Below are 24,193 nucleotides of genomic sequence, written 5' to 3'. Positions count from 1 at the left end.
AACTGTTGCATGCATCTGTACAAAGAAAGGTGCTCCATACAACGGAAGGTTTGTTGCACACAGAGCTAACCAAAATACACTGAAGCTCTGCAGCAGGGACCTTTCTCTCTCCCCAGCTCTATTCCAGAAAAATTGGCAAAGTGAGGGAAAGTGGGAATTGTTTAAAAAAATAATAATAATAATAATAATAATAAAAAAAAAAGATGGATAGCTGATTCTCCAAGTCAGCTATGCAACTTCTCTTGCCTTGATTGTGTACTGTCCTGACATCTTTAGTGTTCTCCCTTTGTGATCCAACCTCCATAAAGCAATGTGAGTGACTACAGAGCAGTGCATGCAGAATTATAACCCAGCTTTGTCGATTCTGATCACCTCTTCTTCTGCTGTTCAGTGTATGGATGCAGATGTCTGTCTGTACATACATGTCTCTGCAGAGCTTGAATACCACGGAATTAACCATCTATGGATACCCAGCTACTTTGGAATGAAATCAGAAAGGAATAAAACCAAAATATTTTAAAACAAAAACAACCCCACCCCCCCACATATTAAACTAAAAATATCTGATGGGAAAGCAATGCCATTTTAGGGTTCCGGAGCCATTCTTGCTTCTAATATCTCCAGACGTACTTGATGGCATCATTTTCCCATAGTATACGTTTTACCATTATGTATCCCTTTTCTCTCTCTCTGTTTCTTTTCATCTATGCCTAGCCCACGAACGTTGTAATAAATCTAAAGTACAAAATAGAAAACGCATGACATCGCTCTCCAGTTAAAGAGCTATGCATTGGAACATTACACTTTAAAAAAATCTTTTGCAGATTAGAATAACAATCTTTATGCATAACTCAACACGTTTTACCTTTAAATATAATATATAAAGGTTAGGTGTAAATATATAATTTAAAAGTAGGAGAAAGTGCTTTGAGGAGGCAATGCTTCTCGGTTCAGTTTGCCATCCACTGTACTCATTGGAGACCTATTGCCCAGTGCAGTGTTGTGTAACAGAGAGCAACATGTAATTTAAAGGATCTGGATTATAAACCTTAATTACTGTATAGTTTTCAAAACAAGCAGGTTCACAGCAGTGTGCTTACTGAGCAATTCCCCAGGGGCAGCGTTATTATCTTCAAAGTGCATGGCTTATATTGTGTTCATGTTAGCAGCTGTCTTCATGTGCAAAACTTTTTTTTTTTCCATCTACTTTTTTTTTCATTTCACTCTAAGTTAGCGTTTCTTAAACGGATTTGCTAGCTCACTTGCCAAATTAGTGCAATATGTTGCTGGGATCACTGAAAGGGTTAACTCGGCTGAGAGGGGATTACGTGGCACAGTGGATGAACGAGTAGATTAATGTCTGTGACACATAACGGTGTTCAATATCTTTTGTTCCAGATACTCTGATGGAGATCTTACATTGACATATTTTGGAGGGCAAGAATGTAGCTCAGGTTTCCAGCGAATGACCATCATTAATTTTGAATGTAATGAAACTGCAGGTGAGAGAAAATCTGACATGTCTTTGTTCACGGTTAAGTTTATAAGGCCTGCACCATTAGGTTTTAAGACACATTTTAAAATGGGATATTGATTTTCGGGGCATATTTTATATTTTTGCTAAATTGTTTTTACAATAAACCATTGCAGAGAGCGGTCATCTTGCTTTTTAGCAGACTACAGCTAATTATTGCAAGATGGCAACAACAGTGTAATTTGGATTGCTTTAGCAGTAGTATATAACTGTCTATACATCTTTAAATATAGTATGTACTTACCAGACCCATGCATCTTTGCTTGAAGATATGAGGACAGTCCTAAAGTAAATATTAGACAGAGGCAGTCGTTTTCTATATGACCTGTAATACACAGAAATGACTTCAATGGAGGCATCAGTCTCTTGGGATGTGTGTACATCCAACGATTTTAGAATAAGATAAGATAGAATTTTGCATTTTACATTGTCCGTTTATTACTGTAATGGAAATTGATCAGGGGTTTGTTTAAGACAAGATGGCAGAAGCTGAAAATATAGCTTAGCTGTGAATTCTTTTCTAATTCCAAGATAAGGAAAGAATAGTTTTGTGTGTTTAAAAAAAAAAAAAAGTTAAAATATTTTTCTGTCTTTGTTATAACTTGCTCCGTATAGTAAACCCCCTAAAGACCAGTAGATATGTAATGTAATCTGCGCTATCTGGTCCCTAAAAACTCTATTCCGTTATGGAATGTTTTTCTCACATGGCTTTAGCAGCTCTATGTAGTGATGTTGCCTTTAAATCAGCAGGGCATTCCATTTTGATATAGGATATTATAAAACCTTGGCCCTTAAGGGGGTAGGAACCAGAGCCCATATTGGGATTCTCTACTGATCACATGCTTCCATCATCCTGAAGTACAAAATAGTTCTTTTAGTTAGAAAAAAAAAAAATCATACTTAACTTGCAGTGAGAGCTCACTGTGGCTCTCTTGAATAATTGTGTTTTAATTGTCATTTTTGCGTTGCCATTTAAGTGAATGACGGCGTAGGAGAGCCAGATTTTGTTGCTGAGACTGACTGTACCTATTTCTTTAACTGGGAGACAAAACATGCGTGTGTTAAAGAAAAGGAAGATCTATTGTGCCGGGTCACAGACCAGAAAAAACAGTATGATTTGTCTGCGTTAATGCGTAACCCAGGTAAATGAATGTATGTCTGTCTCTTTGTTTCTGAACAGTGCGTATGTAATGTGATTGACATGTTCCTTGCCACATCCCACTGATTACAATTTCCAATGTTAGTAAGGCTAGTAAAATATACCCATTTTTTTTCATTTTCAGCAGAGAAGCACCTCTTTCCACATTAACATTGCTCACAAAAATGTTTAGGCTTATTTAGCTTTCTAGTGATACAGTGGCATGATAATTTAAACACTATTACCAAAGTCAACAGTTAAAAATAATAATAATAATAATGTATGCACACATTAGAATGGGTAGAAATTATATAACATTTGATATGTATGTTTAGATTGTTAGCCTGTTGAGCATGTTTTTTTTTTTTTTTTTTTTTTTTTTAAATTCTTTATTTTTCCGTGCATGAGTTTATCATAACAAACATTCATGTCGTGCCCCAACAGCAGTGACATGTTTTAGAGGAAACAAAGCATGACAGTTGTGGCATTGAAAATGAGTGCACATTTGTTTTTTATAAAATAGAGACATCAGTAAAAAGCAAGGTAATAGTCAGTGGTGCAGTAAATGATAAAACATAGGCTATACTGGCTGACTATTTGAGTGTAAGTTTTAGAAATAGAACTAACTAGTGTTTTGCACGCTTGACATATTAGTTAGGAGATGGGCATAACAGCTGACTGAGTGCTATATATGATTCACGAACATGTGATTACTAATAAGGACGAGTGTAACTTTTAAGCTAGGGCTAGTTAGGTCATTGGAGCATGGTTTTTAACACCTCGTGTCCCTTTAAGCTAAATATAAAATTTTAAAATATTTTCATATTTAGGAGACAAAACATGCGTGTGTTAAAGAAAATGAAGATCTTTTGTGCCGGGTCACAGACCAGAAACCGTATGATCTGTCTGCGTTAATGCGTAACACAGGCACTATGTTATTCACAAGCTAATGTATAAATAAAAAGTGTATTTTTTACAGCACACGTGGGTTATGTCCACCTCCAGTGCACTTCTAAGCCATCATACATTACAGAGCAGATATATCAAGGATCAAAATAGGAACTATTTTGGACCTCATGCTAAATTAGAAACAATCACCAAGGTAACCAATAGAATGTCCCATAATAATATTTAGCACTTTTGACCTTATAACTATACTTGTTTTTTCTTGATAAACCTCCCTCCACTTGTTCACTGTTGGGGATTTTTTGTATCATAAGCAGTGCATTGTGGGTGTTCTCAGACACTGGCTGGAGTAGGTGACCGTTATCTGCAAAGATCATGCATTTAACGTCATTCTTTTCTATCAGTTTGGCTATAACAAGGTATGGCTGGAATGTCTTCTTCCTACTGAGCCAGTATTCTATTTTTATTGATGTGCGTTTTGACATAACAATCTCATTATTCTATGTATTGTAGAATCCAAAATGGTTTTGCTAATCCTTTTTATCTCTATCCAAGCTACTGTATAGAAATGTATAAATTTCAAGTTGTACCAGTGCCGACACAATTTATTTGACTTGACATGATGTACCAAGCTCACACTGAAAAGTAGCTGCTAAGATCCAATGATCCAATATTTACTGTATGTTAAAATGGGCACTTTGCATTATGGTTTGATGTACCTGTTATTTGGGTTTTAATCATTTATCATGCAGTGACTTCCATAGATTTCCAGCGGCCTTCTGTGAAGAGAAAGGTGTCAACTCCTACAAAGTTTGATTAATGTATGAACGTGTCTGGTGCTTAGATTGCATGTACCTATCAGAAATGGTTGTTTTCTGTTGAGTCAGTTTTAGATGACTAATCCATTTTCATCTTGGTTTTTCTTTTTTGATACAATTGCTTTTTCTCATTTATAAGTTGTTTTTATGACATGGCCTAATCTGTTTTAGATTCTAGCACTGCTCAGAACTGGAAGGCGGTCCTTGAGGATTTTGTGAAAGATGAAAAAAGTCATTATTTTATTAATGTGTGCCATAAAGTACTACAGAAAGGGGGTGCTGCAGGATGCGAGGACGATGCAGCCATATGTTCCGTAGGTAAGCTGGCCGTGGAACGTTTGGTTTATCTCCTACACCATAACCTCCTTTCACCTTGTTACTTACCGTCCTGATGACAAGTAAACTGATGTTTTTTGTTTGTTTTTAATTAAATGACAGAGCTGTAGTGAATTGAATCATAATTGCAAAATTAAGTCTCTCAGTGAATAAGTCTCAATGTATATTCCAGTTATTTTCCAATTGCAACCTAGTTGAATATGTGTAAAGATGTGATATTCCTTACTTCCTAATAAATTAAATGTTTTCAATTTAAAACAATTAAATGGAAATAGTGTATTAATAAAAAAAAATATATAGATTTTCTTTTACCTTAGAACAAATGAGAGAAGACCCTTCTCCAACTTTACTAATTAAAAATAAATATATATTTCTCCATATGTCTCCAAAGATTGCTAGGCTTGCACTCACCTAGGTGAGAGGTTTTTAAATAAAACGATTACAATCTGTGAAATTTGAAATCATTGTTTAGTGAATAAGCGAGTGAGCTGGATTGTGTATTTTGTATGGTGTGTATGTATGTGTTTTGGTGGTTTTGAGATGTATATCTCTCAAACAAGAAAACGTACCGAGCATTTTATTTTATTTCCCTTGAGGCTGAATAAGATGTTAAGAATGCAGTTGCCCCCAGTACCCTATTATGACAGCTTGTTCGATGATTATATAAGAGCGTATTATGGCTTTTGTGAAACATCTGAAATACGACAACAGAACAACATTTGGCTGTGGTTCTGTTGCGATAGAGTATTAAATGAATTAGCTCACAGACCTGCTATATATGGCTGTAAAATACATTTATTTTGCTACTGTTTCTTAAATAGTAAGCTGTTTTTTATTTTACTTCAGTTTCCAATGAGAAGAAAAATTTGGGCAAGTTTATGTCTTCTCCTAAAAAGGTCGGTGATAATATTCAACTTGTGTACACTGAAGGCTCACCTTGTACACAGAACAGAATGATTCAAACAAACATCACACTTGTCTGTAAACCAGGTACGTCTCATCCTATATTGTACCAAATAAATAAGGAAAATCTGTATTGGACATCAATCTACTGCACTTTTATGCAGGTTTTTAATATTTCTAATGTATGTGTGCTTACAGGTGATCTGGAAAGCCCTCCAATTCTGAAAAGCATAACTCGTGATGGCTGCCTGTATGAGTTTGAGTGGCATACTGCAGCTGCATGTGTTTTATCCAAGACAGAAGGAGCCGATTGCAGAGTTTCCAACCCACAGGCAGGTAAGGACCGTGAGAATTTCTTTTGACGCCTGAGAGTTATAGTTCAGTTCTTGGAAGCCAAATCTTTGCCAGAATTTTAGGATTTCTCAAGCAAGCGAACATTTAACTCCCATCCCAGAACCATGTGTTCAGTGCTATTCTCAATGTTAAACTGTGTGCTAGAAATTCAGGGGGGAAGCTCAGTGCGAGGGATATTTCACACTAAGTCGAGCTATGTGCATCTATTTACTTTATTAGTAAGTAAACGGCTTTAACTTCTGATCTAGAGGATACAATTGCAGAGGCAGGTATCACAAATTTCAACTACATCTTGAGGTTGTAATGGTGTCTAAAAGAGGAACAGAGTTCAACTAAGGAAATAAATCTAGAAAACCACAGTCTTTATTGGATAAGGTTGATGAAGGGTATCAACGAACCGGCTATTCTAAGGACTTTTAGCTTTAGACACACGCAGGATACACATCAAAAATAAAGAACAAGCAGAGTCCGAGAATCATACGCAGGACTCAACACAATATTCAGCATCAGGTACGCAGGTGCAGTACAGTCTCGGAGTTTAGGTACATGCGGTCTTTCTTGCTGAACTGTTGGAATGAACGTGATCTGTGGTTTCTCAGAAATATGAAATCTAAAGGACATGCAAAATGATAAGACGGAGTACTAGAAAATATATCTAGATTAGTGGTTTTAAAAATGATTTACTGATTTCCTCTTTTCATAGGTTTTTCATTTGACTTGTCACCTCTAACTAAGAAAAGTGGGAGTTATAGTGTCACTAATGACGATTATGAGTTCTCTATCAATGTTTGTGGCAATGTAACAGAAACACTGTGTGAAGACAATGCAGGAGTCTGCCAGGTGACTAAAAGGTATTACCCATAATTCCTCTTCTACATTTCCTTCCATTAAAGCTCAACACTCCGCTAGGTCACTGGGTTTGCAACCTAAGCCAAGGCCAAGCACCAAAAGAGCCTTTAGCTTAATAAAGTGGTTATGGTGTATGATCATGTCCTGCAGTGTAATGGCTCAATAATTGTGCAATTTATGAGTTGGAGGGTTATGATAAGCACCATCACCACTTTAGTGATTTGATGTGGTCATGGTTCCTGGAACCTGAATGTGCAGTATTTTGCTTTTAAGCATTAGTAACATGAAGCCCAACTTCATGTTCTAAGCAGTTACAGAACCTGCACATTCTACTCCTAGGATGAAGATACATTTAAACTTCTCGTGCTCTAACATTCAGCGTGAGTCTTTACTTGCCTACAGAGATTTTCTTCACATATAGAGTTAAACCCCACTGCTGATGGATGTGTTCCTCTACCAATGAATAGCGAAGACCAGGCTTCTGTCTTCTGCGATTCAGCAGAAGCCAGAAGGTCATCATTGGAGCACTAGGGAGCATCAGAGCTTGCTTGGAACGGTCTGCCACCCATACGGGGAACTATGCCTAACTATTCCAGCAGCTGTAGTGGTTATGATAATTGGAGTAATCCTTTTGAATCGCGATTATGCAGCCCTCCTATGGCACACATATGTTGATTATTTCACGTGACGCTCTGATTAATTATGAGTTAGATTTATAGATAAATTGTACATCACTGTGAACCTTTTTGTAACCTTTTTTTTTTTCTTCTTCCTCTTCCTCCATTTGTTAACTTATTTTTGCAGTAAAGATAATCATTGGAATCTCGGGGTTCCCAATTCAAAGCTCTCGTACTATGATGGGATCATTCAGCTTGCTTACAAGGATGGGACACCCTACAATGATGAAAAGAAAACCCATCGCTCCTCCCTCATTACCTTTTTATGTGACAGGGGAGTCGATGTTGGCCAGCCGGAATATCAGGTACAAATGTTTGAAAGTGACAAGTTCAATTATGGATTGGAAGGCTTACATGTTTCTTTTTATTTATGATTATATGTATGTGTATCATGTTAAAATGCTTACTCTAAACATTTTCCTGTCCATTTGACCATATTTTCCATCATTCTGATTTGAAAGGATACATTATGGGACTTTTTTGCACCATTAGGCCTCTACTGTTTTGGTACTAGTGAAGAGCCAGGTAATAATAAACACTTGAGATTTTCCTCTTAGTGATGCTTGACCTCCCATTTTGGCTACATCCCCTGAAGATTGGTAATGTCACCCAATATTCTTAAGTTCGTGGGACATAGAGTTGAAGCCCTTATGAACACATGACGGAAATATTCCATCATTATTCCCTTTTATTTCTGAAGCTGTTACTAAAATCTGGATTGGAACCCACAAACCCCATCATCCCCAACATTGCTTGAAGACCTAGGACAACTACGCTAGGATTGGAGAATGATGTACTTCAGATCCTGACGTATTTAATTTCACCGCATTGAGAGCTACAGTGCACACATGAAGTTGGTGGGAACTATTGTGTTGCCACTGAGTTCTGCCTTCTTTGTCAACTTTTTGAAATCTATCCTTTTGCAGTGATGCATTGTGTATCACTGAGCATGTACCAACCGAGTACAACGTTTTAAGATTATATCAATGTCTTGCCACTCTATCAGTTTTTCATTGCATCCACTCCCACTGGCCTGAATTACACAAAGGTAAAGTACCTTCTCCATCAGAGACTAAACCCTACTTGTTATCTTTATATAGAAACAAATTAAATAGTGAAAACACCCCAAAACACTAGATGGCTTAGAGTCTTCCACTGGATTCTCCAGTACTCTGATTTTAATAAATCTTTAAATGTTATGTTGATAACTGGTGTCATAACTGCTGACATTTTCTTGTCTTTGAAATACATCTAGTCTATTGAGATGATACAAGTTTGGCCATGATCTCACGCCTATTTATTTTTATGTAGAAAGAAGATAACCAGACATACAACTTCAAATGGTATACAAAATACGCTTGCCCCGAGATACCTGTTGAATGTGTTGTGCTGGATGAATCGAAAGGTGAACAGTATGACTTATCCAGGTAGGAGACGGAAATGGTATTTATTGTGCCAAGATATACTGTGCAATTATTTTTCTCCACTGTGTATGCAAATCTTTCTCCTGACATTGCAGTATTTGAACAGGAACGTGTTATCTGTTAAGTATGCAAATGTTGGAGAGATATGGGTTTTGGGGTTTTTGGGATTATCCAGGATATATATGAACAGTCATTCTTTAGGAGAACTGCATGACTTTGGGTTTAGAAATGGTAACCAGTAACTCTGTTTAATGCAGACCTTTCCCCAATCGCTTCCTCTTCTCTCACTCTCTCAGGATCTGTTCTTCATTTCTTCCTATCTGAACTAGTTTTCTTTAAAACATAAGACAAAGTAGGGACTATTTTGACTTATGTATTTTTCCTACACTTGCCCAGCTTTGACCCGGGGAGGAGCTAAGTCCGCTCCATTTCCTTTGGTTTCTTGTAAAACCTTATTTTTTCAGCCCTAAAAAGGCCGAATAAAAATCCATAATTCCCATCAAAATTATAAAAAAAAATAAAAAAATGATTCATCTGCATCCAACGAGGGCACCACGCAGACTGAGCTCCGTAGAGCGAGGAAAGGCTCTACGCTCTGATCGGGTAAATCTTGAGCCTTGCAAGTAACCAATCAGGCAAGGCTCAAGAGTTGCCTATCAGAGCACTCTTATTGCTCTATAAGCCTTTCCTCGCCTACGGAACTCAGTCTGCGCAGTGCATTCGCTGGGTGAAGATGGATGATTTTTTTTTTTTTTCCGACGCTCTTTATTTTTTGGGGGTCAGTTTTTTTTATTTTATAAGTTCGACAAGAATTATGGATTTTTATTTGGCCTTTTTGGGGGCTGTGAAAAGAAGGTTTTAGAAAAAAGAATTCTAATGTTAAGTTTTTAGTTTTTTTCCAGGTATTTAGGTTTATTGGTTTTCCCCTCCACCCCACCCCCTCACTATTTTTAAAGTGAGGGGGGTAGGTAGGCTTTTATTTTATTTGAGGGGGTGACTTGGGGCTTGGGGACTCAGTTATCTTGGAGTGGTGTAATGTTTACATTTAGCCCCCACCTGTCACCCATTGAGGCAGTAGGTCTCCCCCCTCTATTATATTTTAGGGCCCCCACCCAAAATTGGCGTTCAAATGAGTTTTTTGCTTTTTTCACACACAAACAAACAAATATTAACACTAACTTTGGCCAGTGTTTGTGACCAAGTGGCTACTAAAAAAGACTGGACATACTCCATTTGCAATACCTTGGGTTGTCTACTATTGCAAATGGCATGCCATCATGGGGGTAATTCTCATTCCTGGGCTACCATATGGTCTCAAAGGCAACGTAACAAATCTGGCGAATTTCAATGTGTGAAAACTGTAACACGCTATATTTGACCCTGTAACTTCCCAAACCACCATAAAACCTGTACATAGGGGGTGCTGTTCTATATGTGAGACATCGCTGAATACAAATATGTGTATTTTATTGCAGTAAAGGCAAACAGCATTATGACATTCACAGTTAGAATGTCACGTAAACTAAAAAAAAAAATGTAAATTCTTATTTTCTCCCATTTTTAAAATATTTTATTCATATGTTTCATACCTAAATATTTGACGTTAAAGGAAAGCCCTGTTTCCCCTAAATAAAATGATGATTACCGTATTTATTGGCGTATAACACGCACTTTTTCTCCCTGAAAATAGGGGGCAAATGATGTATGCGTGTTATACACCGATATACATATTTTTCGCTCCATAAGACGCACTTTTTTTTCCCCTCAAGTGAGGGGAAATGTCTGTGCGTCTTATGGAGCGAATGTGAAGGGTTTCTTACCTGTCTTGAAGCGTGGGCCGGTGTTCAGCGCGCACCGCGGTACTGGAACTTCAATTTCAGGTTCTGGTTTCCGGCGGGACTGAAAAGAAGTGCGCACTCAGTGTGCACACTTCCTTTCAGTCCTGCCGGAAACCGGAACCTGAAATTTAAGTTCCTGTACCGCGGTGCGTGCTGTGAAGCCGGCCCACGCTTCAAGACAGGTAAGTAATTATGGGACAAGGGGAGGAAAAGTGCACTATGGGACAAGGGGAGGGAGGGAACACTATGGGATGAGGGGGGGAACACTATGGGATGAGGGGGGGAACACTATGGGATGAGGGGGGGAACACTATGGGATGAGGGGGGGAACACTATGGGATGAGGGGGGGGAACACTATGGGATGAGGGGGGGAACACTATGGGAGGGGGTGGAAAATACTATGGGAGGGGGGGGGGAATACTATGGAAAGGGGGGGAAGAAACACTATGGGAAGGGAGGAGAATACTATGGGAGGGGGGGGAATTTCCTTCTTAAAATGAGGTGCGTGTTATATGCCGGGGCGTGTTATACGCTGATAAATACGGTAATAAGTGTGGGTGCACATAATATGAAAGAGGTGAATTACGGTTGAACAGACACACAGCGCAAATGCCAGGTTTTGTTTACGTTTTGTTTTGATCACAACTTGTACAATTGGACCAGTCCTTAAGGAGTTAATTTATTGGAGATTTAAATTTTTTTTTTTGCTAGCTGTTGATTTGAAAAAATAACACTAATTGCTATGTAATAGTTATGTTGAAAAGTCATTGTTGTAAAGTCATTTTGTCTTCTGTACAGATTATCTAAAACAAATGAAGAGCATGCTGTAAACTGGTTTGCAATGGATTCCTCCACTAATAAACCCAAGAAGTACTACATTAATGTGTGCCGGTCCCTGCTGCCAGTTCCAGGATGTGACCATTTTGCTTCTGCCTGCCTTATGGAATACAAGAAGGATGGCGTAAGTATATTTTCTCCAGTGAATTGTTTATTTTATGTTTGTGAATGAACATTTGTTGACGTGACTAACCGTTAGATACTGTAGCAATGTCTCCAACATCACCGTAGTATGATTTTAATGCTCCCATGGAGGGAGAGCTTGGTGTCCTAAATGTAAGCTCCCATAGCAATACTGTTTTTATTTTACGGTTTATAATATTTTCAACTACTTTTTGGAGTTTGTTTCTTGTTGAAAGCAGATTATGAAGGTAGAACAATGTATGCATGTTTTACATGCCACATTTATTTATTAATTGCTAAATCTTTACTTTCTTAAACATAATTTTGCGCACACGTTTTTAGCTACATAATGATGTGTGTCAGTCTGTCCGCTCCCATGCTCGAGTGTTCCTTTCCCCCAGTTTTACGTTCGCTGATTTTATGATTCCCTCATGTGTTACTGTTGGCACTAGTCAGTCTGCAACATGCATTGTGTCAACCTGCTGAGTTAATAATCTAAACACCTTCCAAATTACAGGATTCTTCACATGAGGCTGCAGCCATCAGCAATTTAGGTGTTGTCAGCAAAGGTCCCGTCATTGAAGATAGTGGAAGAATCCTTCTGGAGTATATTAATGGCTCTGAATGTATCAATGGTCAAGGTGAAAATACCTTCTATACAACAAGAATACATCTAATTTGCAAAGAGAAAGCTATTGTAAGTATGCCAGAATGTCCGCTATTTCATACTATTTCACTCAATGGGTGGCCAGTGATGGGCTGAGAGTGTCAGCGTATGCTCTCAGCCTATCACTGGCCACCTAGCAAAACCTTTCTTATGTTGAAAATTGCCTAGAAATCCTATGTTAACCTTATGTTAACCTTTTTTTCATGAGCTACTCCTTTTTTTTCTTTTCTTTAGAACACTATAGGTTTAGGAATACAAATCTTTATTCCGAATACTAGAGTGCCCAAGTCCCTAGCTGTAGTCCCTAGCCCTCTACCCATGTCCTGGAGGAGGCATGACCTCCTCTGGCATGGTACAATCTATAGAGGAACATTGAGGACCTAATGAGTGGCAAGGGCTGCACACATTCAAGCTTCCCCATTAGAAAGCTTTGAGTCAATTCTTTTTTTATGGGGGCTTCTGCATCATGTGATTCTACTTGGTCAGTGCAGCAAAAAGCACCTCTAATTGCTGTCAGCATGACCACCACTAAAGGTGGATTTAACTCTGCAGTGCAAACAAAAATGTTTTATAGTGCAGAGTTAAAAGGACAGGGACACTACACCCAGACCACTTCATTGAGGTCAAGTAATCTGGGTGACTATAGTGTCCCTTTAAATGTATGATAAAGATTTAGGAATTGCCATCACAAATCATTTCACTCCTCTCACAGCCAAGGCCGACATTGTATTGGAGGAGGAAAAACAAACGTTCCTGATTCTTCTCTATCTATACTGACACATAGGAGTAAAGGTCAGAGCTTATAACCGTAATTAACAGGGAGCCAAGATAGACACTCAGTCCCAGGATAGAGCTAAATGCAGGAATGTGACTTTCTACAATTTTACTTTTAAAACTTTTTTTTTTATTGCAATTTTTATTTAAAGAGTTTCAATTGTATAAAGTCGACAGAGTTCAATAGAGTAGAAATGTGGGTAACCTTGAGTGTCAGACATAAACACTCAGCAAGGTAGCATTAATAAGTATTACTGGTGGAATATTCGGACATGACAGAGTACTTCACACATTTGTTAATTATAGATTATAGGTAGATATAATATTAAAAATCTTGAATTGACCATTCCTTTTAAAAAGTGGATGCCTACCTTGAATGTATGTGATTTTATTAATGAAAACACGTGTTTGTGGATTTTTATTTTTTTATTTTTTATTAAGTGTCTGTACTAATAAAATGTTCTAACATACATGAATATATTTGTCTAAAAACAATGTTGTTCTGTTTTCTAGTCCAGCAGCCCAGAGTTTTTGTCCAATCAGGATTGCATGGTCACATTTGTCTGGGAAACTGAAGTAGCCTGTCCTTTTATGCTATCGAAAAGTGGAGCTCAGGTAGGTAACATGCAATTCCTTTAAACCATTTAATGGAACCCTGTCAATATGTATACTGAGTGAGAGTACAGTTTACCATACATATGTAAAGGATGAAGCTCGTGACCCGTTCAAGTTATCTGTTTCTATCATATGATATGTGGGGCCATTCTCACGGTCATTTTCATTATCTCTTCCAGGAAATGTCATTGGTTGTTATAGTTGTTGTTGTAACTCTTTTTTATTAATTTTATTACTATTTTTACAAAAGGGGATGCACCACAAGCATTAGGCTAACTCACTCAGCCAATCGTGGTCATTAAAAGTTGGGTGGGCACAAATGTGCAGTAATCAATCCTTGTTATCAACGTGTAAACCAATCTCCATGTGTTACAAGTTATTATCGCAATACATACATTTTGCAAACTCCAACCTGGCTACACACTGGGAGGCCAGCTGGCAATGCACATATACCCAGAAAAATGGGAATATATTAACCTACCTAGGAAACTGATAAAATCAGCAGCTCACATAGAACAACATTGCAAGACCCTTTACCGGTGGTATATGGTACCCAGCCGCCTACACAAACTATACCCCGATACCTCCCCACTGTGCTGGAGATGCGAAACAGAAATAGGATCTGTGCTACATGTGTGGTGGCAGTGTAGAGCCCTACTACCCTTTTGGACTGTCATACACACCAATATTACACGATTGGCGGAGTGCACACTCCCCTTCTCACCCCACACATTCCTTCTCTTGTATTTACCGGCCATCATACCAAAATGCAAGATGAAATTGACTATGCATGTAGCGCTGACAGAGGCAAAGATCAATTGCAAGAGCTTGGAAATCAAGCGCTGGACCTTCTGTTAAAGAGGTACTGTTTGAAGTTGATAAGCATTGCTCATTTGAACGGAACCTTAACCCCATATTCTCACCCAATAAAACTCGCCTTGATTCATGGCAACTGCGGGACACATGGAGATTGGGTACCTGAACCACTCTGTACAAACCAACTCATACTGGTCATATGATTAGAAAGTCCCTGTACATGTACTAAAAGCTGTGTTTACTTGCTGATAGTCTAATGTTAATGGATATTGTAAGCCAACCCATGAACAATTGTACGTATGATACTACTTGATACTTCATTGTGATGTGGACAACACATCTGTGTACGAAACTAAACAGCTGTACCCCGTCCCCACCTATTATTTTGGAAAAATAAACAAAACTTTAAAATGGGGGAAAAAAAAGGTTAATGCGAAAAGTTCACAAGTCTCATCAGATGGTTAATGTGGAAGTTCACAAGTCACATCAGATGGACCAGGAGAGCTCTGGTTGTTGCCAAATCGTGCAAACCATTTGACACAGACCAGGATGTGGGGGAAGATAATACACATGCTTAGCACCATAACCACTACAAAGAGCAACAGTGATGATGACGCTTAGAATGCCCCTTTAAGGCATTTTCAGTACTTAATATCTAGGCATTAAAGACTGGCTATATGTCGTTTTTCCTTTCTTACATTTCATTAAAACCTTTTGCAGATAATAAGTTTGTTTAATTTGTCAGTGATGCATCAAAAAGCCTAATCTTGGGATTTCACATGTTGTTGTTAAATAAAATTAAGTAAATAAGATATAATTAATATAAGGCTATTTGTTTTACTTTTCCTGTAGACATGCTCGGTGGAAGATCCAAATCGTGGCTTTGTTTTCAACCTCCAAGCTCTGAAAAATGACTCTGGATATACGGTCTCTGGAAATGGAAAAACATTTAAGGTAAATAAGTGTGTGTGTGTGTGTATATAATTATCACTGGAATTTACACTAACTAAAAAAAACAATCTAAAAATATAGTTACAGAGAGAACTTTGTATTCCTGTGTCTTCATTAATATCTAAATCTACTTATCACATGTTATATATTTGTTGTAATGCTAGAGTGTTTCTGTGTATGAACTAGAATTCATTTGCATAGAGTTGTCTCTGGACCCTATTGATAACCATACACAAGTCCTCTTCCTGATCAATTCTACAGCTCAATATCTGTGGCCCTGTGAAGGAATGTGGCTCTGTCAACAGTAAATCAGCCGCTGGGTGTGAATTTGAGAGCGGAGCAGCCATAAGACCAGTGCAAGTAGATCAGTCCCTGACATTGTCAGCAGAAGATGACCTCACGCTCATCTACCGAGGGGAGCTTGAACCAGTTTCAGGTGAGTCTGAATCATAATTCACAGATGTCGGCTCGTCTTAGTAATGTAATTTGTTAGTTTTGGAACAGTTCAATACTGACCTACGGTGTGTTGTGTGGCTGAGGGGCAATATCTGTGTATATGCCAAATATATAATAGTAGGCACAGAGTTTATTATTTATTTATTTTTTTAACTTATTTTGTGTACTTGGATTGTGTACTGACTCTGATGTGGCCTGTGGCTAAATGTTCTAACAATATAGGCATACAAATAGGCAGATGGCAAAGCCTACGTTGTGTTAAAGCATACAATTGAATTCGATTTTGCTGGCCACTGTGCTAGAGAATCTATAGATCAGTTTATGTTTGCCACCATCTTTGGCAATGAGTGGGCAGCTTTGATTATAAACCACTGTACAGATTCAAAGTATTCATCCACAAAGCACAGCTTAGTTATAGAGGCCCACTAGTGCAGCTTAAGTTTATTCAAAGTACAGACGTTTCGGGGCCCTGTCCCTTTATCAATGATAAATGCCCTCCACTGTACAGATTACATGTGTGCCAAGTCCTCTTTTTTTCGCTGGGTACACTTGCACACAGGGAATGTACAACTGTGATGCATTTACATAGTTTTTTTGTTGTTGTTGCATTTTTAGCACCTTTGTATCCTACAGGACATATATATATATATATATATATGTATTTTGATAAAAAATTTAAATAATTTTTTTTTTCTCCCCATTAAAAGGGCGCTGGGACACATACACAATAAGGTTTGTTTGTGATTATGACCTTTTTCCTGGAGAACTTTCATTCCGCAAGCAGGAGATTAACACTGACCTGTACGACACGTTCTTTGAGTTTAAAACCGCCCTGGCTTGTCTCCCAGCTGAGGTTAACTGCCAAGTTACAGGTACGTTAAGAAAAAGAGAAAGGGCTCTCGTTGGACATTGAGAAATTCATTTACTATGCTGATTACCTTATTTTTTTTTAGATTCTAGTGGACAGGAGTATGATTTGAGTGACCTAAGCAAAGATAGTGAACCTTGGACAGCTGTTGACACTTCGGATAAAGCAAATAAACAAACCTTTTATATGAATGTTTGTAAACCTCTCAGAAATGTCCGTGGATGCCCAGGCAAGTTACATAGATTTGTGTGTCTATATGTATACACGTGCACAAATAACATAATGTGCATATTTATCTACCTAATAACATTATCTGTCATTTTAACATCTCACTTTTTCACACCCTGGTTTTTACAGTATTTTATTACACCTAATAAGAAACTATGCTTACAGTATCAGCATCATTCTATGAATCACATTTTCTGTAACTTTTAAAAGGACACTATAGTCACCAGAACAACTACAGCTTATTGTATTTGTTCTGGTGAGTAGAATCATTCCCTTCAGGCGTTTTGCTGTTAACACGTTTTTTTTCAGAGAAAATGCAGTGTTTACATTACAGCCTAGTGATAACTTCACTGGCCACTCCTCAGATGGCTGCTAGAGGTGCTTTCTGGGGCAATGCTGCACAGTGAGCAGCACAGCCATTCATTGTCTCCATCCTCTGCATGCAGACACTGAACTTAACTTATAGAGATGCATTGATTCAATTCATCTCTATGAGGAGATGCTGATTGGCCAGGGCTGTGTTTGACTTGTGCTTGTTCTTTCCCTGATCTGCCTCCTTCACAGTCTCAGCAGGAAAACCAGTGTTGGGGTCATGGACGCCCAAGACTCATTGATGCACTTGGAGAGTAAAGGCTAGTCCATTAAATCAGATCACACAGAAGAGGTACTGCAGCTCAAATTCCTGAAACTGTAATACAGGCCATGATAGAAAGGTGTCAGCACACACAATGCATCGCAGTTAGCTGTATCTCGGTCTGTGTAACCTTAGACCCATCAGAGTGCCCGTGATGTCCATCCAAAGCTGAAAGTGCCTTCAATGGGGACATGAGCATGGATCATAGAGCGATGGAAGAAGGTATCCAGGTCTGATGTACACTCCTTCTTGACAATGGTGTTTCCTGATGACAGTGGCCTCTTTAAACAAGAGCATGCACCATGCCACACTGCCACACTGCAAAAAATGTTCAGGAATGGTTTGAGGAACATTACAAAAAATTCAAAATGTTGCCTTGGCCTCCAGATTCCCTACATCTCAATCTGATTGAGCATCTGGGGATGTGCTAGAACAACAAATCTGATCCATGGAGATCGCATCTCGCAGTTTGCAGGACTTAAAGGATCTACTGCTAATGTCTTGGTGTCCAGATACCACAGGACACGTTCAGAGGTCTTGTTGCCTCGATGCATCAGAACTGTTTTGCAGCACATAGGGGACCTACATGATATTAGGCAGGTGGTTTTAATTTTGTGACTGATCAGTGTATATATTTCCAGATTCCCAAACAAATGGCTGTCTGTTTGCTACTATCTTTATAACCTACTGTAACAGATGTCATTCTAACTGCCCCTCTAACACTGTATTTCTATTTCCAGCACGACTCCCACAATAAGCACGTAGAGGGGCAGTTAGAATGACATATGTTATGCATATAACAAACAGATGCATAGGGTGATGCGTGTGTTAAGGTTATGGAGGCATCGGTAAACTGCATACGTCCGTTTTCTTGAAATTTATGATTTTCGTGTGAATATAAGGTCATCTCAAACATTTGAATGTAAGAAGAAAAAACCTATAGCCTGGGTTTGAAATAATGAATCTAATTTAGATTCGATTAGAACAGGAACCTTTTTACAGAGCAGAGGGAAATTCTTACAGTAGTACATAATGGGATAAAGACATTATCTGTGGACTGTGCTATTTTAGTTGCATTTGATTTTAATAGTGAAATACCTGTAATTGCGTGTTTATATATTTAGGAGGTGCAATAGGATCTTGCATGAAGACTGCAGAAAATAAATATTTAAATCTTGGATATATCCAGATGAGCCCTCAGGCTTCTGACGATGGTTCTCTTAGTATTGTTTACATGAATGGTGACAAATGCACAGATAAACAGCGTTACTCGACACGGATCATCTTTCAGTGTGACCATGAAATAGTAAGACAATCATATTTAATAATATACACATATTTACCTGTTCATTTATCATTTGATACGTTTGACATATCCTGGTCATCTCGCATAATAGTTTGTGTACACATTCCTGTATCTACTAACCACAAAAACTCGATAGATTGTGTTCCCTTGCTGTTAGATCTATGTAAATATTCATATACAGCATTTTTGTCGTTTAGACACTACAAGGGAATATGCTACGGACCTTGCCCAGTTGTTTCAAATTCTTAAAACCATAAAGTTTGTTGTAGAACACCTCGAATCAATATGTGGGCCATACTACCAAATAGCAGATTCCAAGGATATCCTTCCAGCAGACTTTGTTCAGGAATAATTGAGATAAAGCAGTCTATCTCATGGACTAATAAATGAAGCATATATGAGATTTTATCATGGGTTGCATAGGCTCCAACCTCGCCATAAGTGTCAGAGAAAGGAACATTCAACCAAATATTTACTTGGTTTTTGTATGCATTTTTTAGGGGTCTCCAGTTTTCCAACATCAGGATGGTTGTGAATATGTCTTCTTTTGGAGGACACCGGAGGCTTGCCCTGTTCAAGTAGCAGAAGGTAAGTACATAATTAGGTGTATAATGAGCCAGATCCATGTGATCGTGTGTAGGGTTGCATTTCTCACAAATTGTCTTTTATTGCAAATGGTGTCAGAAAGTACTAGTGCTGTTGCTTTGGATGTTCTAATAGCCCTTTTATGTCATGTACAAGGAGCCCACTCTGAAAAAGCAAGAGTATCTCAGTGTAGAAAAAGCAAGAGTATTTCAGTGTAGAAAAAGCAAGAGTATCTCAGTGTAGAAAAAGCAAGAGTATCTCAGTGTAGAAAAAGCAAGAGTATCTCAGTGTAGAAAAAGCAAGAGTATCTCAGTGTAGAAAAAGCAAGAGTATCTCAGTGTAGAAAAAGCAAGAGTATCTCAGTGTAGAAAAAGCAAGAGTATCTCAGTGTAGAAAAAGCAAGAGTATCTCAGTGTAGAAAAAGCAAGAGTATCTCAGTGTAGAAAAAGCAAGAGTATCTCAGTGTAGAAAAAGCAAGAGTATCTCAGTGTAGAAAAAGCAAGAGTATCTCAGTGTAGAAAAAGCAAGAGTATCTCAGTGTAGAAAAAGCAAGAGTATCTCAGTGTAGAAAAAGCAAGAGTATCTCAGTGTAGAAAAAGCAAGAGTATCTCAGTGTAGAAAAAGCAAGAGTATCTCAGTGTAGAAAAAGCAAGAGTATCTCAGTGTAGAAAAAGCAAGAGTATCTCAGTGTAGAAAAAGCAAGAGTATCTCAGTGTAGAAAAAGCAAGAGTATCTCAGTGTAGAAAAAGCAAGAGTATCTCAGTGTAGAAAAAGCAAGAGTATCTCAGTGTAGAAAAAGCAAGAGTATCTCAGTGTAGAAAAAGCAAGAGTATCTCAGTGTAGAAAAAGCAAGAGTATCTCAGTGTAGAAAAAGCAAGAGTATCTCAGTGTAGAAAAAGCAAGAGTATCTCAGTGTAGAAAAAGCAAGAGTATCTCAGTGTAGAAAAAGCAAGAGTATCTCAGTGTAGAAAAAGCAAGAGTATCTCAGTGTAGAAAAAGCAAGAGTATCTCAGTGTAGAAAAAGCAAGAGTATCTCAGTGTAGAAAAAGCAAGAGTATCTCAGTGTAGAAAAAGCAAGAGTATCTCAGTGTAGAAAAAGCAAGAGTATCTCAGTGTAGAAAAAGCAAGAGTATCTCAGTGTAGAAAAAGCAAGAGTATCTCAGTGTAGAAAAAGCAAGAGTATCTCAGTGTAGAAAAAGCAAGAGTATCTCAGTGTAGAAAAAGCAAGAGTATCTCAGTGTAGAAAAAGCAAGAGTATCTCAGTGTAGAAAAAGCAAGAGTATCTCAGTGTAGAAAAAGCAAGAGTATCTCAGTGTAGAAAAAGCAAGAGTATCTCAGTGTAGAAAAAGCAAGAGTATCTCAGTGTAGAAAAAGCAAGAGTATCTCAGTGTAGAAAAAGCAAGAGTATCTCAGTGTAGAAAAAGCAAGAGTATCTCAGTGTAGAAAAAGCAAGAGTATCTCAGTGTAGAAAAAGCAAGAGTATCTCAGTGTAGAAAAAGCAAGAGTATCTCAGTGTAGAAAAAGCAAGAGTGCCTCCGTTTTAATTTTGCAAACTAAAGGATGGAAATCTAGCTCGTGCATTGCATCTGGACATGCCTTTATACAGTTGCTCTCCTTTATGTTTGTGTAAATTGTGTAAGCCCAGAAGAACTTTGAATTTGGTGGCACAGATCTCTTTGTAATTGTAAAAACACAGATCGCCTACTCAATGTGTCACCATCATTTTAAAAAAGTGGGCAAGTCAGTGAGGGTGCTCAGTTATTTTGTTAGACACCATCTTCCAATAATAAAGTGGGAGTATAAAAAATAAGATTGGGTCGTGTGTGGATAGAGGTGAATGTATGTGGAAGAGAGAGATCTGTCTTGATTTAGGATAACAGCCTAGTGTAAAGTAGAAAGCTGAAAGCTAAAATACTAAAGAAAAAGGAAGATGACAAAGGGCTTCGAGTTGTTCGTATGGGATGGATAGGTAGGAAGAGAGATGAGCACAAGCCTGTTCAAGAAAGCAGAAATGTATTGATATGAGTTGTAGATAAGGGCAGAAACTCTATTGGGACCTAAGTAATATTTCTGTTTAGGAGGCCATTATACTTCCCTGTGTACATTTTGACCACATTTGTATAAATTGCCACTTTGACCGGTATCAACATCAGATCAGAACTTGTGTATGGACAGGTGAATAATTATTTTCTAAAAATCTTATAGCCTGGTGTCTTGAGGAAGATTTATCAAGACAAAAACAGGTGCTGTTCTGTGGCAAAGAGTTAAATAAGGAGCAATCGCCCCTTAAAACCAATAGAATGTTTCTCAAAATGTAGCACTTTACACCTAAAATAGCACCTGTTTTGCCGTGGTAAAAGTCCTGCATTGTATTAAGGTGCTGTCGCTAAGAGATTTTGTCACTCTATTCTTTTGTACAGTTTTTTTATTTTGTCTGTTACCAGGTGAGAATTGCCAAGTACAGCACCCAAAATATAGCCACATCTTTGACCTGAAGGCTCTTGGAGACAAAGATGTTGAAGTCAAGTCTAATGATTATACTTACCAGTTTAAAGTCTGTGGTGGGATCACTTCTTCTCCTTGCTTGAGCAAAGCAAAACCTGGAACAACTGTGTCTTCCTGTCAGGTTAAGGGCACTGATTCCAAAATAGCTGGTAAGCATTTTCTGTGTTGTTTGTATTCCGTGCACAGAACCATTTGTCTTTTGGGCTCTGTATTCAGTCTCTGGTTATTGTTTTGGTATATAACATGTTCATGAAACATTTTCATGCCTATATTAACCACTGAAGGGCCATATGACAGACTGTGCTGTCATGCAGTGCAGGGATTTCATGCTCACTGATGGCATAGTCCATCATGCCATAAAGGTACCAAGGACCCCTGGGTATCTTTTGATACTTTGGAGTCCCCTCTGTCCGCTGTGGCCCCAGATTGACAGCTGAGCTATTTGCGCGTACAATGTGAGTGCTGCTCATAGCCCTTCAAATGGCGCTGGGGGAGAGCAGTATGCCCTCTCTCCACAGCCTGCACAATATCCCCCAGTGTGAGGGAGACTCCAAGGGTCTGAAAAGATCCTGATGAGGTCTCCTTTTTGCCACATGTAGCAGGATCATTGCCAGCTGCCCAGCACCTACTAAGTTGTTTTCTTGGCACTATAGCTCCCTGTAGTGTCTCCCTCCGTTAAAGTCCCCCATGGTGTAGAAGTGGTTAAAAACCTCCTTCTATCACTGGTTCAGGCTCTGCCTCCGCTCCTGCCGGCAAGAGAGACCTAATGCGCATATGCAGTGATGGTCTCGCTCACATTAGTATTTCCCCCATAGGAAAGCATTGTATAATTTCCTATGGGGTTTTGGGTGACACTAAATGTCCTAATGCATAGCGTGAGGACGTCCAGCATCGGTTACGCGACCAACCTTCTCAATACCTCCTAGTCTAGGGAGCCAAAAGGGCAGATCCCCAGATGTTGTAGAACAACTCCAATGATTATTTGCCAGCATTTAGAGTGGCAAAGCATCATGGAAATTGTAGTTATAAAAAAAAATAAAAAATATTATTATATATTTTTTTAATTAATTTTGGGATTTAACTTTTGGGCAGCCCTGCCCTGGTCACCATGTGCACATTTTGGTCTCTTCTATAAATTATGGGCCATATCTGGTTAATTTTCTTTGTGTGTCCATTTCCAGCTCCCATTATACTGTCGGTCGGTTTCAAGTACTGATGTGCTTGTGTAAACATGCTTTAGATGTTAACTTCTCCAGCTACATTTAACAAGTGCTGTCAATATTTTGAATAACATGGCAAGGATATCAATGCATCATGGGATGGGTAGTCTGCAAGAGCAGCTCTTAAAATGGTTACTATGACTTTCACTGCACCCAAAGTCTGATGGCAGAGCTGTAAATGAAAAGTTTAGCTATTATAATAATCTAAAGGTGTTTTCAAGCTTGCATCCAGGAAAATGGAAAATGAATGGCTTTTCTAGATTTATCAACCGCTCACATGGTTCAGTAAACCCGTAAAAAAAAGAATTAAAATTAAAAAGCCATTCCAATTTCTTTAAAGGCGCAAATCACAAAAGCACATTTTCTATGACTGAATATTTACGTGTATGCGCAGTCCATGAAATTACGATTTCCCTATTCAGAGCCTTTTGTCATACTTTATATTGTGTGTGTGTTTTATTTTTCTTATTTTTTTTTAAATTAGGTTTGATTACACAAAAACTTAGATTTGAAAATGGACTCCTAATGATAAACTACACAGGCGGAGATGTCTGTCACAAGATTTATAACCGCTCAACTGCTATAATTTTCTCCTGTGACAGTGAAAATAAACAGGTTTGTATTAAAAGGTTAAAAAGCAAAAAACTATTTTTTTGTTAGTTCTGGATGCATACACCTCAACTGGGGATGTGTACCTTCAAAGTGTTCTTTCTTGAAAAACATATTCATCGTAATATATAAGAGAGCACTTCCTTCTATACGCTGTTCTAAGATGTGTATTACATTGGAACATTTTTATTTCCCCCCGCTAATGTAAGTGTCGACTCCCT

The 24,193-nt window shown here is 38.3% G+C and overlaps 1 protein-coding gene across 1 annotated transcript in view; it reads left to right on the top strand.

Moving 5' to 3' along the window:
* Nucleotides 1–24,193, top strand: part of IGF2R (insulin like growth factor 2 receptor) — a 110,821-nt gene that overhangs the window by 52,791 nt on the left and 33,837 nt on the right. Inside the window, exons 10-28 of the mRNA XM_063443608.1 lie at nucleotides 1,399–1,502; nucleotides 2,512–2,676; nucleotides 4,568–4,714; nucleotides 5,579–5,722; nucleotides 5,834–5,971; nucleotides 6,693–6,840; nucleotides 7,643–7,820; nucleotides 8,827–8,942; nucleotides 11,577–11,739; nucleotides 12,256–12,435; nucleotides 13,693–13,794; nucleotides 15,463–15,564; nucleotides 15,823–15,997; nucleotides 16,725–16,889; nucleotides 16,971–17,114; nucleotides 18,872–19,053; nucleotides 19,554–19,641; nucleotides 22,083–22,292; nucleotides 23,848–23,978. Coding sequence (XP_063299678.1) covers nucleotides 1,399–1,502; nucleotides 2,512–2,676; nucleotides 4,568–4,714; nucleotides 5,579–5,722; nucleotides 5,834–5,971; nucleotides 6,693–6,840; nucleotides 7,643–7,820; nucleotides 8,827–8,942; nucleotides 11,577–11,739; nucleotides 12,256–12,435; nucleotides 13,693–13,794; nucleotides 15,463–15,564; nucleotides 15,823–15,997; nucleotides 16,725–16,889; nucleotides 16,971–17,114; nucleotides 18,872–19,053; nucleotides 19,554–19,641; nucleotides 22,083–22,292; nucleotides 23,848–23,978 — 2,782 coding nt within the window. The remainder of the gene's footprint in view (nucleotides 1–1,398; nucleotides 1,503–2,511; nucleotides 2,677–4,567; nucleotides 4,715–5,578; nucleotides 5,723–5,833; nucleotides 5,972–6,692; nucleotides 6,841–7,642; nucleotides 7,821–8,826; nucleotides 8,943–11,576; nucleotides 11,740–12,255; nucleotides 12,436–13,692; nucleotides 13,795–15,462; nucleotides 15,565–15,822; nucleotides 15,998–16,724; nucleotides 16,890–16,970; nucleotides 17,115–18,871; nucleotides 19,054–19,553; nucleotides 19,642–22,082; nucleotides 22,293–23,847; nucleotides 23,979–24,193) is intronic.

Source organism: Pelobates fuscus, chromosome 2, assembly GCF_036172605.1.
Source record: "Pelobates fuscus isolate aPelFus1 chromosome 2, aPelFus1.pri, whole genome shotgun sequence".
In the NCBI taxonomy this organism is placed as follows: domain Eukaryota; kingdom Metazoa; phylum Chordata; class Amphibia; order Anura; family Pelobatidae; genus Pelobates; species Pelobates fuscus.
Note: the sequence above shows the minus strand (reverse complement) of the source record. Positions and strands in the feature narration are given on the sequence as shown.